The sequence below is a fragment of the Ostrea edulis genome, chromosome 1, assembly GCF_947568905.1.
Source record: "Ostrea edulis chromosome 1, xbOstEdul1.1, whole genome shotgun sequence".
Classification (NCBI taxonomy): Eukaryota; Metazoa; Mollusca; class Bivalvia; order Ostreida; family Ostreidae; genus Ostrea; species Ostrea edulis.
The window spans coordinates 91,255,420-91,268,866 of NC_079164.1; the positions used below are offsets into that span (position 1 = coordinate 91,255,420).

Genomic DNA, 13,447 nt, shown 5'->3' on the forward strand with positions numbered 1-13,447 from the left:
AATACTTATGTTAAAGTGTGATTCAAAAAGAAGGCTCCCTGTAGAGCCTCTTGGTGAAATAAAAAAAGTTTCGGTAAATTTGGTACAAACTGCAGTACATAATTTAATACTATTGATGGACAGGCACCTTTAGATTTGCGATAATCTCTATTAAGCTCTAAAATATATATATGATCATAATGCATGTACTACTGCTAATATTCAGAAAAATTAATCTGGTAAATAGTATCTAGTTCAATTCCAGGATATTTTATCACATGAAAATTTTCTATATGAAACTGCAATCTTCTGTGTACATGTAAATTGAATAAGGCAACAAAATCTTTGTTCGGCAATATACTGTTTGTAACATGCACATCTGTGCCAAAAATAAATTTGTATAATTAATCTTAGTAAACTCCTCCCCAAAACTAATTTCCTTCATTGTGAACATTCCAAATTGAAATCAAAACTCATTAAGGCTAGGCATTACATATAGAGCATATAGTCATACAATTAGCACAACAACTAAAATTCACATTTTATGCTCAGGATTGTGACCAAATCTTGTTTCATTTAAAGAACATGGAGTAAACGTCCAGTTAATTAATTATTCACTTCTGCTTTTTCCTTTGTTTTGTCCTTTTGGACTCTTGTATTGCCTTGTTCTTGTAATAAATAGCACCCAAAAGGACAGCATTTGTAATATAAGTCGATACACATACAACACAAAGGTCTCTCAGGATGAAGTACAAAATATACCCCAGATACACGGATGCTATATTGGATAAAATACTCGTGTACAACTGCAGAGAGGTCAATCTTGATGAAGAGGAGAAAGCTGAAAAGAGATGAAGAGCAGCATCACAATAAAGATCACATTAACTTGTACATGTATTAATTTATACCTCTGGTTGGGTGCCAGTCTGAATTAAAGAAATGGACTAGATGCAGCACATTGAAAGTTCTTGCATGTGCAACAAATGCATGGGGATACTGTAAGTGGTTTTAATTTTGCGTTGCTAAAAGTTTGCGGTTTTTCATATTGGTTTAATTGTAGTGGTTTTATTTTGGCAGAATTCAAATTTTAAAACTGTTCAAAACATATTGTGTCACACTTGCAAAATGACTGCGGTTGTTTTATTTTCGCAGAAAAATCCCTGACCGTGAACATAGCGAAATTAAAACCACAGCAACTACCTCTCCATTTACAATATATATAATTATATATATATTCCCTACCTAAGGCTACTTGTAGCGTGTAAAATACAATGCCAAAGACACTGTTCGGTAAGTTGAGTGGATGATCTTCTCCTATTACAAGTCCAATCAGACCAAATCCCTTGCCCCATCTGAAAGGTGAAATATGAATTGTATAGTAATCAAATAGCATATTTCAATTTAAAAAAACAAACAAACATGTACAAACAATGTATATTATTTACATTGTTTTCCTTTTAAACTGTATGAGATATCTCAATCTAATCACAGCTGTGAGTGTATATTGTGTCTACAAAACAAATTTGTTTACATATATCAGTTTGTTCATATATCATGAGAGACTCTTTGTACCTTAGGAACAAGGGATTGTTACAACTATGATACCATGTAACATAGTATATGTATTTTATATCATCACTATTGCCAATAAAGAAATACATGATGCGTTAGCAGACAAAGAAAATTTATCACTCGCTACATTTATTTTCTTGTCCTCTCTCCCTTCAAGTGCTGTGTCATGGTACAGAAGCAGTACACACCATAACACTGGTTTGTTAAAAATTATCAAATACATGTACATTCAAAACAATCTATATATCATATTTATGGAATAATTGATTAACTTCAAATACCCGTGATCTAAATTTCATTTCAAAACCCTATATCCTTTGATTTGCTCGTCCATTTAATACACACGAATATATCCTACCTGGATTTAAAGACCTTTGAACAGCTGATTGTAGAACTAATATCACAATTAGCTCGGTAATTTTTATCCTGTTCAGCATTTATCTCTACATACAGGGCATAAACAGACAACAAGGTTCCTATAGCACAACACAAAAGAATGACTATTATCGATGTTCTCGAAGAATTGTTGCTCATTTTTCAAGTTTTTGCTAAAATTTGCGCGATGCGTCTATGCCGACGTAGCACTCAAAGTGAAAGCGAAAATAATTCAAGGCGTTCCGAAAGAATGTATATTAGATAAGTTGTACTAGAAAAAAATTCTATGAGGTATAACGGTATCTATCTATTGTGAATATTGCAAGACATGACTTTATTTATTCAGAATTTCAAAACAGTACTTTCCACTTAAGATGGTTTTTAAGGTATCCACAGACACTTGTTTAATATTTTTCATGATAAGTTATAATGGTCTTAAAATACATATATACATGTATATAATTATTTATATATATATGCACAGGGGCATCTTATCCGCTCTGTTCTCTATCACACATATATAAATACACAAGGGAAGAATCGAAAGTAGCGGATAAGATGCCCCTGTGATATATGCATTAATCATAGGCGCTCCCCAGCTTAATTGTTATATATATATATATATATATATATATATATATATATATATATATATATATATCTACTATACTATAAACATAGTAGATATATATATTTTTTTAACAATTAAGCTGGGGAGCGCCTATGGCATTAATATGGAGTACAATGTATATATGAAATGGTGGATTCTGAGGATGACTTCCCTTTGTTTCTGTAATTTTTGTTTCCCTTGTTTATGATAAATCATTTATTTTCTGGTTTTATAAAATACTGTCCTCCTTATATTAAATATCATTGCATACATTATTTTCTGTTTTCCGTTCTCCGTTTTTACAGCACCCCCTAGTGGTGGTGGTGAAACTTCCGTGACCCCTCTCGGAATCGTTTCGCCAATGTTGACGTTGCTATTGTTGCCTTAGGCGCTCCCCATTTAATTTCGTAAATGATTTATTTATTGTTTGTTTGTTTTACGTCCCGTCAAGAATTTTTCATTCATATTGAGACGTCACCAGCTGTAGGTGAAGTACCATGCATAGCGCCCAGGGCCGTAGCAGTGAGGGTTCTTTAGCGTGCCAACACCTGTCGCGACACGGGACCTCTGTTTTTAATTAAGGTCATATCCGAAAAGATTCTCACTTCTGAAGGGAGGCTAAAATGATCCCTCACCAGTCTTCCTCTGGGAAATCTTTCGGCTGACGTTCTCTGCCTTTGCTTTAGAACAAGCCTTGCGGTATTTTTCCTTCACCTTCTGGCTGACGCTTTAGAACAAACCTTGTGGTATTTTTCCTTTATCTGCTCAACTGTCCTGTCCATTTCACACTTGACCTTGATGTAGGGAGAGGGCTTAAATAGGCTATGCCTGCTGCCCGATCCCATTCACTTTGTGAATAAAATATAGTTTGAATAAATCTGTCTTGTGTGCCCCCCTCCCCCCTCTTGAATTGATAGCTTCAGTAATGTTCCTCAAAATTTCCATTTTTTTTAAAAAGCATTTGTGACGAAATTTGTTTGTTTTGATTGAGTAATATCTAATTCTCGATTTGTTCAATGATAAACAAAACTTCAAAGCTTGAAAAGTTCTGACTTCTTTTTTTAGAAGCCATATTTAGCAGACGGTCAAAGTGGAATGCATTTGCATTGTGGTATACTAACTACCGATTAAAACATTTAACCAGTGGTTATTTAAGCTTTCCAACTTAAGGTTTTGAGCAACCCAGTCCTGAATGCCTAGCCTTTGGAGAAGGAGCAATCACCAAGTGTTATGTTTACGTCTAAAGTTTGACGTTGCCATGGCACCAGTGGGGCTTGAACACACGACCTCCCGGTTACGAAGCAAATGCTCTATAATTCTAGTTATTATAATTGTGGTGGATAAAAGCATCGAATACCTAAATGTCACTATATTCACCACAACATTGATATTTGCAAGCGCGACAACCTACATTGTTTTCAACTAGATACTAGATGTAACGTAGTGGCGCGAAAACATAACACAGCTTGCACATGCAGAAAAAGAGGAATTAGTTCGCCAGTATTGATATATATATGTATGTTAAAAGAGATGGATTCTTATATTTTGTTTGTTATCTTGAAAGGAGAAGATCACGAACAGTGGCCAATCTCTTAACTCCTATAAGCAATACAAAATAGATAGTTGGGAAAACACTGACCCCTGGACACACCAGAGGTGGGATCAGATGCATAGGAGGAGTAAGCATCCCCTGTTGACCGGTCACACCCCCGCACCCCTGTGAGCCCTATATCCTGATCAGGTATTATTCGTAGTAAAAATCAGTGTGCCAAGAACGGCCTAACAATCGGTATGAAACACGTCAGACAGCATTTGTCGGATGAGACCGCAAATACCGAGGTCCTGTGTCACAGCAGGTGTGGCACGATAAAGATCCCTACCTGCTCAAAGGCCATAAGCGCCAAGCATAGGCCGAAATTTTTCCAGCCCTTCGCCGGCAGTGGTGACGTCTCCATATGAGTGAAATATTTTCGAGAGGGACGTTAAACAATATTCAATCAATCAATAATACAACATGAATAACTCTTAATGATAATTGTGAAAAAGAAATCAAATATCTTAATGGACAATCATATCCCCGCCGTAATATTTCTATCCACGACACATGCATTGTTTATATTTTTGGATTATGTATATATATATAACATGAAATAAAACAAACTATATGAATAATCAATACAATTTAAAAAAAAAAAATCATCGATATTAGTTTGTCTATAAAATGCATATATCTTTAAGCAATGGGCTCATGATAATTTCAAATAATGCTTTGAAATTGAGGTTAATTTCAATGTATTAAAGGAAGAAATTATTAAAGTACTTCAACTCCCTGAGTTCTTTCAGTACTTTGATTATTTCCAGTTCTTGATCTTTCACATGTTCAAGGAGAGTTTAAAGTTTCGCTATTTCCGATTTCCACGTACTCTTATACAGGTCATGAACTTTGTATACTATTCTATGACCGTCGTCAAAAGCAGGACCCAGTCGGCTCTTAACACGCGTGAACCACGCCTTGACCTTTTCATTCTGTTGTATGATGCCATCTTCGTCAATTACATGCAACTGCATGAGTTCACATACGGCTAGAATGTCTGCGATCGATATGTCATCTCCACAGAGAAATTCTTTGTCTTTTAAGAAGTATTTGTCCAGGTGTTGCACTACCGCCATGTTGTTTCTCCTGGACTCTTCAGCCTCCTTCTTGTTCACTGGCTGTTTTCTTTCTTGTGGTAGTCGAAGCTGTAGAAAAATGAAGTCCCTTTGTTAAAGTGTATCTTGTTTTCAATAATGAAGGAATGTGTCTGTTTCTAACAAGATCCAGAGAAACCAATATAAATTTGGGGCATATCCTCTCGAACCAAACAACACCTTTTATATATTTGAGCATCAGCAGTTCATATCAGATGATTCCGTACTCTCTTAAGAGAATAGATGATTCCGATGCTATTACTCGACGAAATAGAAATAAAATATGTTAATACTGTTTACCAGCGTTCTAAACAGCATAGTCCCGTGGTATCGAGTATGTGCGTGTTGCCAGTTCAGGTACTCCTGCACTCGTGTATGTGTTTTGGGATTTCCGACTGGATACCAATGTTCCGCCAGTTTGTATTTCATGCAGATATATTGCAGAATAGCTACACTGGAGAGGGAGAAAAATGATGACAGTGGTCAGTAATTGATAACCATTTAATGTTGAATAACTGAATAATAGCAGACGTTTCTATGTATACATGGGATCGAAACCAGTCCATATGATGACCCCCTCCCCGGCTCTGTGTAGAACTTCTAAGCGAGTTGTCTTGCTCAAAACTAAAGCTGGTGGACCTAACTCTGGAGCTGGACTTCCTTTGGGAAGGCTCAATCTAGAATCTGACTTCAGGTTCAATAAGATATAAGAATTATGGGGCTTCTGATATATTGCATTCTGTTACTTCCTCTTCGTTTTGTGTAGAAAGAATACAAAACGAAGATCAGTGCTTTACCTTTATTAGTCGTCTATTGACAAGGACAGAATCTAGTTTACTTGTAATTTATACTGAAAATGGGCATATTAAAGATATAAACAGGAATCCTGAGCCCCTAATACCTTTACATTACAAATTTATAGCCTAAACAAGAATTTCCTCTTCTTTTTTTTTTTACTTGTGACCTTGACCTTAAAATTGGTAATATCTAACGTCATGACACCCATTTGACCATAAGCATTCTGTGTATCAAGTATGGGCATCTCGTACTAGTGTTTTCCATAACAAAGCTATGGGAAAGAACAATCTAATTAAATTGGGAAAGAGGAGATTTTTAGATAATATTTTTACTTGTGACTTTGACCAAGTGGCCATTGATTAATGTCACTACATACGACCTTGCCAGAGACAACCTTAATGCTAAGTATGAGCCTCTGATGACTCTCTGTTACATAATCATGGCCGGAAAAAAACCCTTTGTTTTGACCCTATGACCTTGGAACAAGGTCGTACACATATATTCTGTGTACAAAATATTAGCCTTGAATGCCTCTTCATCAAATTGCATAAGCTAGACAAGAATGTCATTTCCCCCCAGCGTCCGTGACCTTTGTCATATGACATTGTTTCAAGGTCATAACAAATAATCTGGCTACAAATATTCATTGGACCAAGTATGAACCCCTGATGTAAATCCATTATAAATCATAATCAGAATAAACATCTACTTAAATTCAAATTTTACCAGGATTGAAGTACCCTTAAAACTATGCCTGTTACCTTGGGGTAATGTCATCTGCATTATATTGTGATGTTTCCTTTAATTTGTAGCCACTACTTTGAATTTTTCTTTCTTGATTATCTCTTTTTGATTTTGGGGCTGTTCCTTTCAAGTTGTTTCATGTGACACCCCATATACCAATGATACTATGGACCAAAGTTCAAAATGCTAGGCCAAATATATCGCCCATATTCTAAAAAGATTATACGTGACATAACACACACCGAGCTATTGACTCAATCCTCTCACCTCTCTGTCAGGACAAATCCATTATCATCGATGATGGGCACCTGCTGAAAAGGAGTGAGTCTTGTATATGTTTCCTTGTAATGCTCGCCTGGAAGTACAAACCAGGGAGCCTGGATATTAATGTCACAGATGGATAAGCCACATTTCTAATGAAGGGTCCACAGATCGAGAGGCATGGAATCATAATATGTAGATAAGATTAAAGCAGTTAATAAGCAAATGCACACGAAACTACCAGGGAAAGGGGTTGAGAGAAGCTATGATACTACAATCCTCATTTATTTAAATAAATGTGTAAAATAGCCTTCTCGTGTATTTCATGAAATGTACATTTTTTATCGCGTATTACAAAGTAGATAAAACTTCACTATATTTACCCATACAAGGGACACGTCCCACTCACTAAGCAGCATACACTGATTTGTCTACACCGACCACAAAGTTTACACCTTCCCGTAATCAAGCGCATGGGTGTGCACTATTGTATACACCACCTACACCCTATACAAGACTGTACACCACCTACACCCTACACAAGACTGTACACCACTTACACCCTACACAAGACTGTACACCACCTACACAAGACTGTACACCATCTACACAAGACTGTACACCACCTACACCCTATTCAAGACTATACACCATCTACACCCTATACAAGATTGTACACCACTTACACAAGACTGTACGCCACCTACACCCTATACAAGACTGTACACCATCTACACCCTATACAAGACTGTACACCACCTACACAAGACTGTACACCATCTATACAAGACTGTACACCACCTACACCCTGTACAAGACTGTACACCACCTACACCCTATACAAAACTGTACACCACCTACACAATACTGTACACCACCTACACCCTATACAAGACTGTACACCACCTACACAAAACTGTACACCACCTGCACCCTACACAAGACTGTACACCACCTACATCACATACACAAGACTATACACCATCTACACCCTATACAAGACTGTACACCATCTACACCCTATACAATACTGTACATCACCTACATCACATACACAAGACTGTACACCACCTACACCCTATACAAGACTGTACACCATCTACACCCTATACAAGACTGTACACCATCTACACCCTATACAAGACTGTACACCACCTACACAAAACTGTACACCACCTGCACCCTACACAAGACTGTACACCATCTACACCCTATACAATACTGTACACCACCTACACCCTATACAATACTGTACACCATCTACACAAGACTGTACATCACCTATACAAGACTGTACACCACCTATACAAGACTGTACACCACCTACACCCTATACAAGACTGTACACCACCTATACAAGACTGTACACCACCTACACCCTATACAATACTGTACACCACTTATACAAGACTGTACACCACCTACACCCTATACAAGACTGTACACCACCTACACCCTATACAAGACTGTACACCATCTACACCCTATACAATACTGTACACCATCTACACAAGACTGTACATCACCTACACCCTATACAAGACTGTACACCATCTACACCCTATACAATACTGTACACCACCTACACAAGACTGTACATCACCTACACCCTATACAAGATTGTACACCACCTACACCCAATGCATGACTGCTTCTGTTTAACTATCAAAATGCAGTGTTAATCAACTAGCGTACACCGGGCTTTAAAGACCCAACTTTAAGTTAACACCCCCGAATTGTTAGCCGTCTGTCAATCAAACATTTAACAATAGATCTCAGGTGGAGTGACATCTGCAGACACTGTAGTCTGGAGCTACCCCAGAGAGGTGTTGACCTGTCCACAACTGCTATTTTCTCGTAATTCAATTGTTTTGAAAAAGACCCCTGAACAACGCAATTTCAATATAATTGTGCCCCCCCCCCCCTCTATAGACATGTAGATTACACAATCAGAAATCAAACAATAATTTGCCCATTAACTAAAACTTGTAACTTATTGAAATAATTTATATTATCAATTTATGATAGCTTTATATTTATAAAAGAAATCATTCATTGAGCCAATGACTGAGAGTAAAAGAAAGCAAGAAGGGGGGGGGGGTAGACTGTGTGTCATCTAGCCATAAGGATATAACCATTATACAAACACTATGATCATAGATGAGCTCCGCCCACATCCAGTGATCCGTGAAGAAACCGTACGGTATTTTATTAAGACCATAAACTGAGTCAAACTTTGGGTTACTTATACTTCACATATTCATCAAGAACAGCTGTTTAAAAAAAATATGCTGGTTTATAATAAAAAGAAATACAAACATATGCTGAAAATTTTATTTGTTTCTGGAAATTATTTCAAAAGTTAGCTGGATTTGAAATTTAAACGTAAGCGTATTCTCAGTTTATAGTCTCGAGGCCGGATGTACAACGGACAAATCAAGCGCGCCCACGTGTACCCACTCCCTTACTAATAATCTAACGTCAAATATGTCATGAATGCAAATGATAATATTTTAATATAGGAGGGACTTACCTAGTCAGTTTTAAATTGGTGTTACGTGTATCATTACGGCTTCTTTCGCTTTAAATTACGCCTCTCAACTTAGCATTAACATCTCGCCGTTTATTTAAGAAATAAATTTCATTTCTGAAGGTACACGAGGGTATGCATCGCAATTCACACCCTCGTGTATTTTCAAAAATGAACTCTATTTTCTTTCGTAGACGTACTATATTCATCAAGATTTATACGCGCATTGTTTACAACTGTAACGCATTCATGAGGAAATGTGTACAGTTATCAAAGGCAAAAACATTGGAAATGATAACACCTTTATATTTTCGCATAGCAACGCCTTTGATTCGTGTAATTACACCTTTGATTCCGTGTTTTATTTCAGTATTATTACTATCAGATTCGTGTAATGGCGCCTTTGATTCCGTGTTTTATTTCAGTATTATTACTATCAGATTCGTGTAATGACGCCTTTGAGTCCGTGTTTTATGTCAGTATTATTACTATCAGATTCGTGTAATGGCGCCTTTGAGTCCGTGTTTTATTTCAGTATTATTACTATCAGATTCGTGTAATGACGCCTTTGAGTCCGTGTTTTATTTCAGTATTATTACTATCAGATTCGTGTAATGGCGCCTTTGAGTCCGTGTTTTATTTCAGTATTATTACTATCAGATTCGTGTAATTACACCTTTGAGTCCGTGTTTTATTTCAGTATTATTACTATCAGATTCGTGTAATGACGCCTTTGAGTCCGTGTTTTATTTCAGTATTATTACTATCAGATTCGTGTAATGGCGCCATTGAGTCCGTGTTTTATTTCAGTATTATTACTATCAGATTCGTGTAATTACACCTTTGAGTCCGTGTTTTATTTCAGTATTATTACTATCAGATTCGTGTAATTACACCTTTGATTCCGTGTTTTATTTCAGTATTATTACTATCAGATTCGTGTAATGACGCCTTTGAGTCCGTGTTTTATTTCAGTATTATTACTATCAGATTCGTGTAATGACGCCTTTGAGTCCGTGTTTTATTTCAGTATTATTACTATCAGATTCGTGTAATTACACCTTTGAGTCCGTGTTTTATTTCAGTATTATTACTATCAGATTCGTGTAATGGCGCCTTTGAGTCCGTGTTTTATTTCAGTATTATTACTATCAGATTCGTGTAATTACACCTTTGAGTCCGTGTTTTATTTCAGTATTATTACTATCAGATTCGTGTAATTACACCTTTGAGTCCGTGTTTTATTTCAGTATTATTACTATCATTTGTTTTATATGACCCTAACAGGCTTTCGTAGAATAGGAAATGGGTTGAAACCGGAAAAATAAAACGAAAGTGATGAGAGGAATCACGGCAACGTATCTTTCTCCGCTGTTGCACTGAACACAAATTATTATATTAGTACTATATACACACACAACAGTATAAGGCTACCTGGTTCATTAACGTATGTGACACATCTTCCCAGATCTGACCTGTTTTAACAACTAGAGGTGTTTTTTATATATTTTTTTATCGACTTACCATTTCTAATGGCGATTTGTATAGCTTCAAATGGAATACTGTTCGCTTTCAGAAAAATATACACTGCTCTGGATGGCTGAGACATTAAATCGTAATATAATTTTAGCTTCGACATCCTTCAACGAAAGTTTGATTGTGGACTTGGCCTCAATTCGATAAAGATATAGAGGGAATTTAACGTCGGGGAGTGTAAACTATATACCTAGATAGATAGATACCTCTGTTTACCAAATTAGAACCCAATATACTGGGCATCTATGAGCATATACAAGGGCGGATCCGGAAGGGGGGGGGGGGTCCATGGGGTCCGGACCCCCCCCCTTTTTTTTGCGGACCAATTATTCATTTTTAACGAGTCTTTGAGTTAAAATGATATGAAGGTGGATACTTACATCACTCAAATTTATCAACACCAGTACACCATTTTACGATAAATATTTACCACAGCCGATATATATTGACGGTACTTTCGTCAGATACAAATATATGAAGTTTTGTTTAAAAAGTAGACAATTTGAAGGTGAAAAAGAAGTGCTAGGAAATGCTCAGAATACAGAATTTTGCACCATTTACCCCAGACACCCCCCTCCCCGGTGTATTGGGAGTAACCTTTAGCTTCTTCTTTTCTTCTTTTTTTGTTGTTGTTGCAAAATATGGTCGGAATATGGAGATTAGAATGACTAGAACTTTGAAAATAAACTAAGCACGTTCATGTTTAACTTCTTGATAGCTACCATTCCATTTCTTTTGAGATTTGGTATGAAGCATCCTTGGGACAAGGCTGACATAAATTGTTTTCAGGACTCCTGGGGCATTAGGGGCGGGGCAAAAATTGATCAGTTTTCAAAAATCTTCTTCTCCAGAAGAAAAACTAAATGCATAGCAAGAAGGCCTCTACCAAAATTTTCAATTTCAAGAGCCCCGAGGTAGAAGCTCTGTTTCCAAGTTTGGGCCTTTGGTATATACATGTATGCATATATTTTTTAAAAATAGTATCTTCTTTGATGTTATTGCTACTAAATTGAAACTAGATAGATATTTAGAGGGAGTAAGTAGTCCTTTACCAAAATTGTAAATTTCATGATCCTAGTGGGTAAGGGTTTGGTTCCAGGGTGGAACCAAAATTGTTATAGTGATTGTCTTTATCATTTGAAAGACTTCTTGAAGTTTGCTGATAGGGTATAAAAACTAAATGCATATTTAGGAAAAGTAGAGATGGATGTACCAAAATTGTGAATTTTGCAACTCCAGGGTTTTGACTCTAGGACAGGTCAAAATTAGTCATTTCGCGTTAAAGTTACGTATATTATGTAAAGCCTTTCATCAGTAAAGGCTGTTTTGAGCGCATTTAACTTTTGAGAACACGTCTTGTTTAAAGTGTGTACTTTTGCTGAATATTAGAATTTAGCTTACATATTCAGAATAGGAAATTTTTAGTAGCCCTTGGGACTAGAGATACTTTTAACTAATACTCAGGTGACTATAAGGCCTGTTGGCCTCTTGTTAAGATAACAAGAGGCCCATGGGCCTAGAATCGCTCTTCTGATACATTGTAGAACAGGCAAAAATTCTCACTAACCAAGATTCATCAATTAACAAAGTTTTAAAGACCTATCACATGATAGTGTATGAAGGGGATATTTACAAAAGGAAGTTTTTGATAATTGAAGTCAAATAGTATCTGAAATATTCAGATATAAACGTCAAATTCCAAAAGTAGATCACAGTGACCTACTTTTTGGTCGACACACTCTGAAGACTCAAGACCCATCAACTGACAAAGTTTGATAATTGTAAGTCAAATAGTATCTGAAATATTCAAATTTAGCCGCCAAAATCCAAAAATAGGTCAAGGTGACCTACTTTTTAGTCAACACACTCTGAAGACTCAACATGCATCAACTGACAAAGTTTGATAATTGTAAGTCAAATAGTATCTGAAATATTAAAATATAGCCGTCAAATTCCAAAAGTAGGTCACGGTGACCTATGTTTTGGTCAACAAACTATGAAGACTCAAGATGCATCAACTGAAAAAGTTTGATGATCCTAGCTTTCATAGTGTCCAAAACATGCATCTAGAATTGAAAATGTGAAATTTGAATGTCTGTAAAATTCAAAAAGTAGGTCATTGTGACATACTTTTTTTAAAATAAATATGTTTCGAGGCCTCTAGATGCCTCAACTTACAAGGTTTCATGATTCTAAACCTCTCGGTATCTGAAATAATAGCCTAAAATGTATTCATAAATGATTAGCCATAAAATTCAGAAAGTAGGTCATGGTGACACACTTTTCACATGACGCACTTTAAGGTCCCATTATCCATCAACTGACAACTTTTGATGATCATAGGATCAAAAGTG

At 36.3% G+C, this 13,447-nt stretch overlaps 2 protein-coding genes across 2 annotated transcripts in view; both read right to left on the reverse strand.

Annotated features, from left to right (window-relative positions):
- LOC125674842 (vitamin K epoxide reductase complex subunit 1-like protein 1) overlaps positions 1–2,160 on the reverse strand; it is a 3,059-nt gene extending 899 nt beyond the window's left edge. The window contains exons 1-3 of the mRNA XM_048912154.2: positions 1,910–2,160; positions 1,222–1,331; positions 1–820 (exon numbers count right to left, since the gene is read on the reverse strand). The exon at positions 1–820 is cut by the window's left edge and continues 899 nt beyond it. Of these exons, the coding sequence (XP_048768111.1) occupies positions 594–820; positions 1,222–1,331; positions 1,910–2,085 (513 nt within the window). The 5' untranslated portion in view covers positions 2,086–2,160 and the 3' untranslated portion in view covers positions 1–593. The remainder of the gene's footprint in view (positions 821–1,221; positions 1,332–1,909) is intronic.
- A 2,541-nt stretch (positions 2,161–4,701) lies between these two features.
- On the reverse strand, positions 4,702–11,309 carry LOC130054804 (glutathione S-transferase theta-1-like). The gene is made up of 4 exons (XM_056165717.1): positions 11,082–11,309; positions 7,034–7,121; positions 5,525–5,678; positions 4,702–5,275 (listed from the first exon to the last, which is right to left on the reverse strand). Exons 1-4 carry the CDS (start codon positions 11,194–11,196, stop codon positions 4,928–4,930), a joined length of 705 nt encoding a protein of 234 aa, XP_056021692.1. The 5' UTR covers positions 11,197–11,309; the 3' UTR covers positions 4,702–4,927.
- Between the last annotated feature and the right edge of the window lie 2,138 nt (positions 11,310–13,447).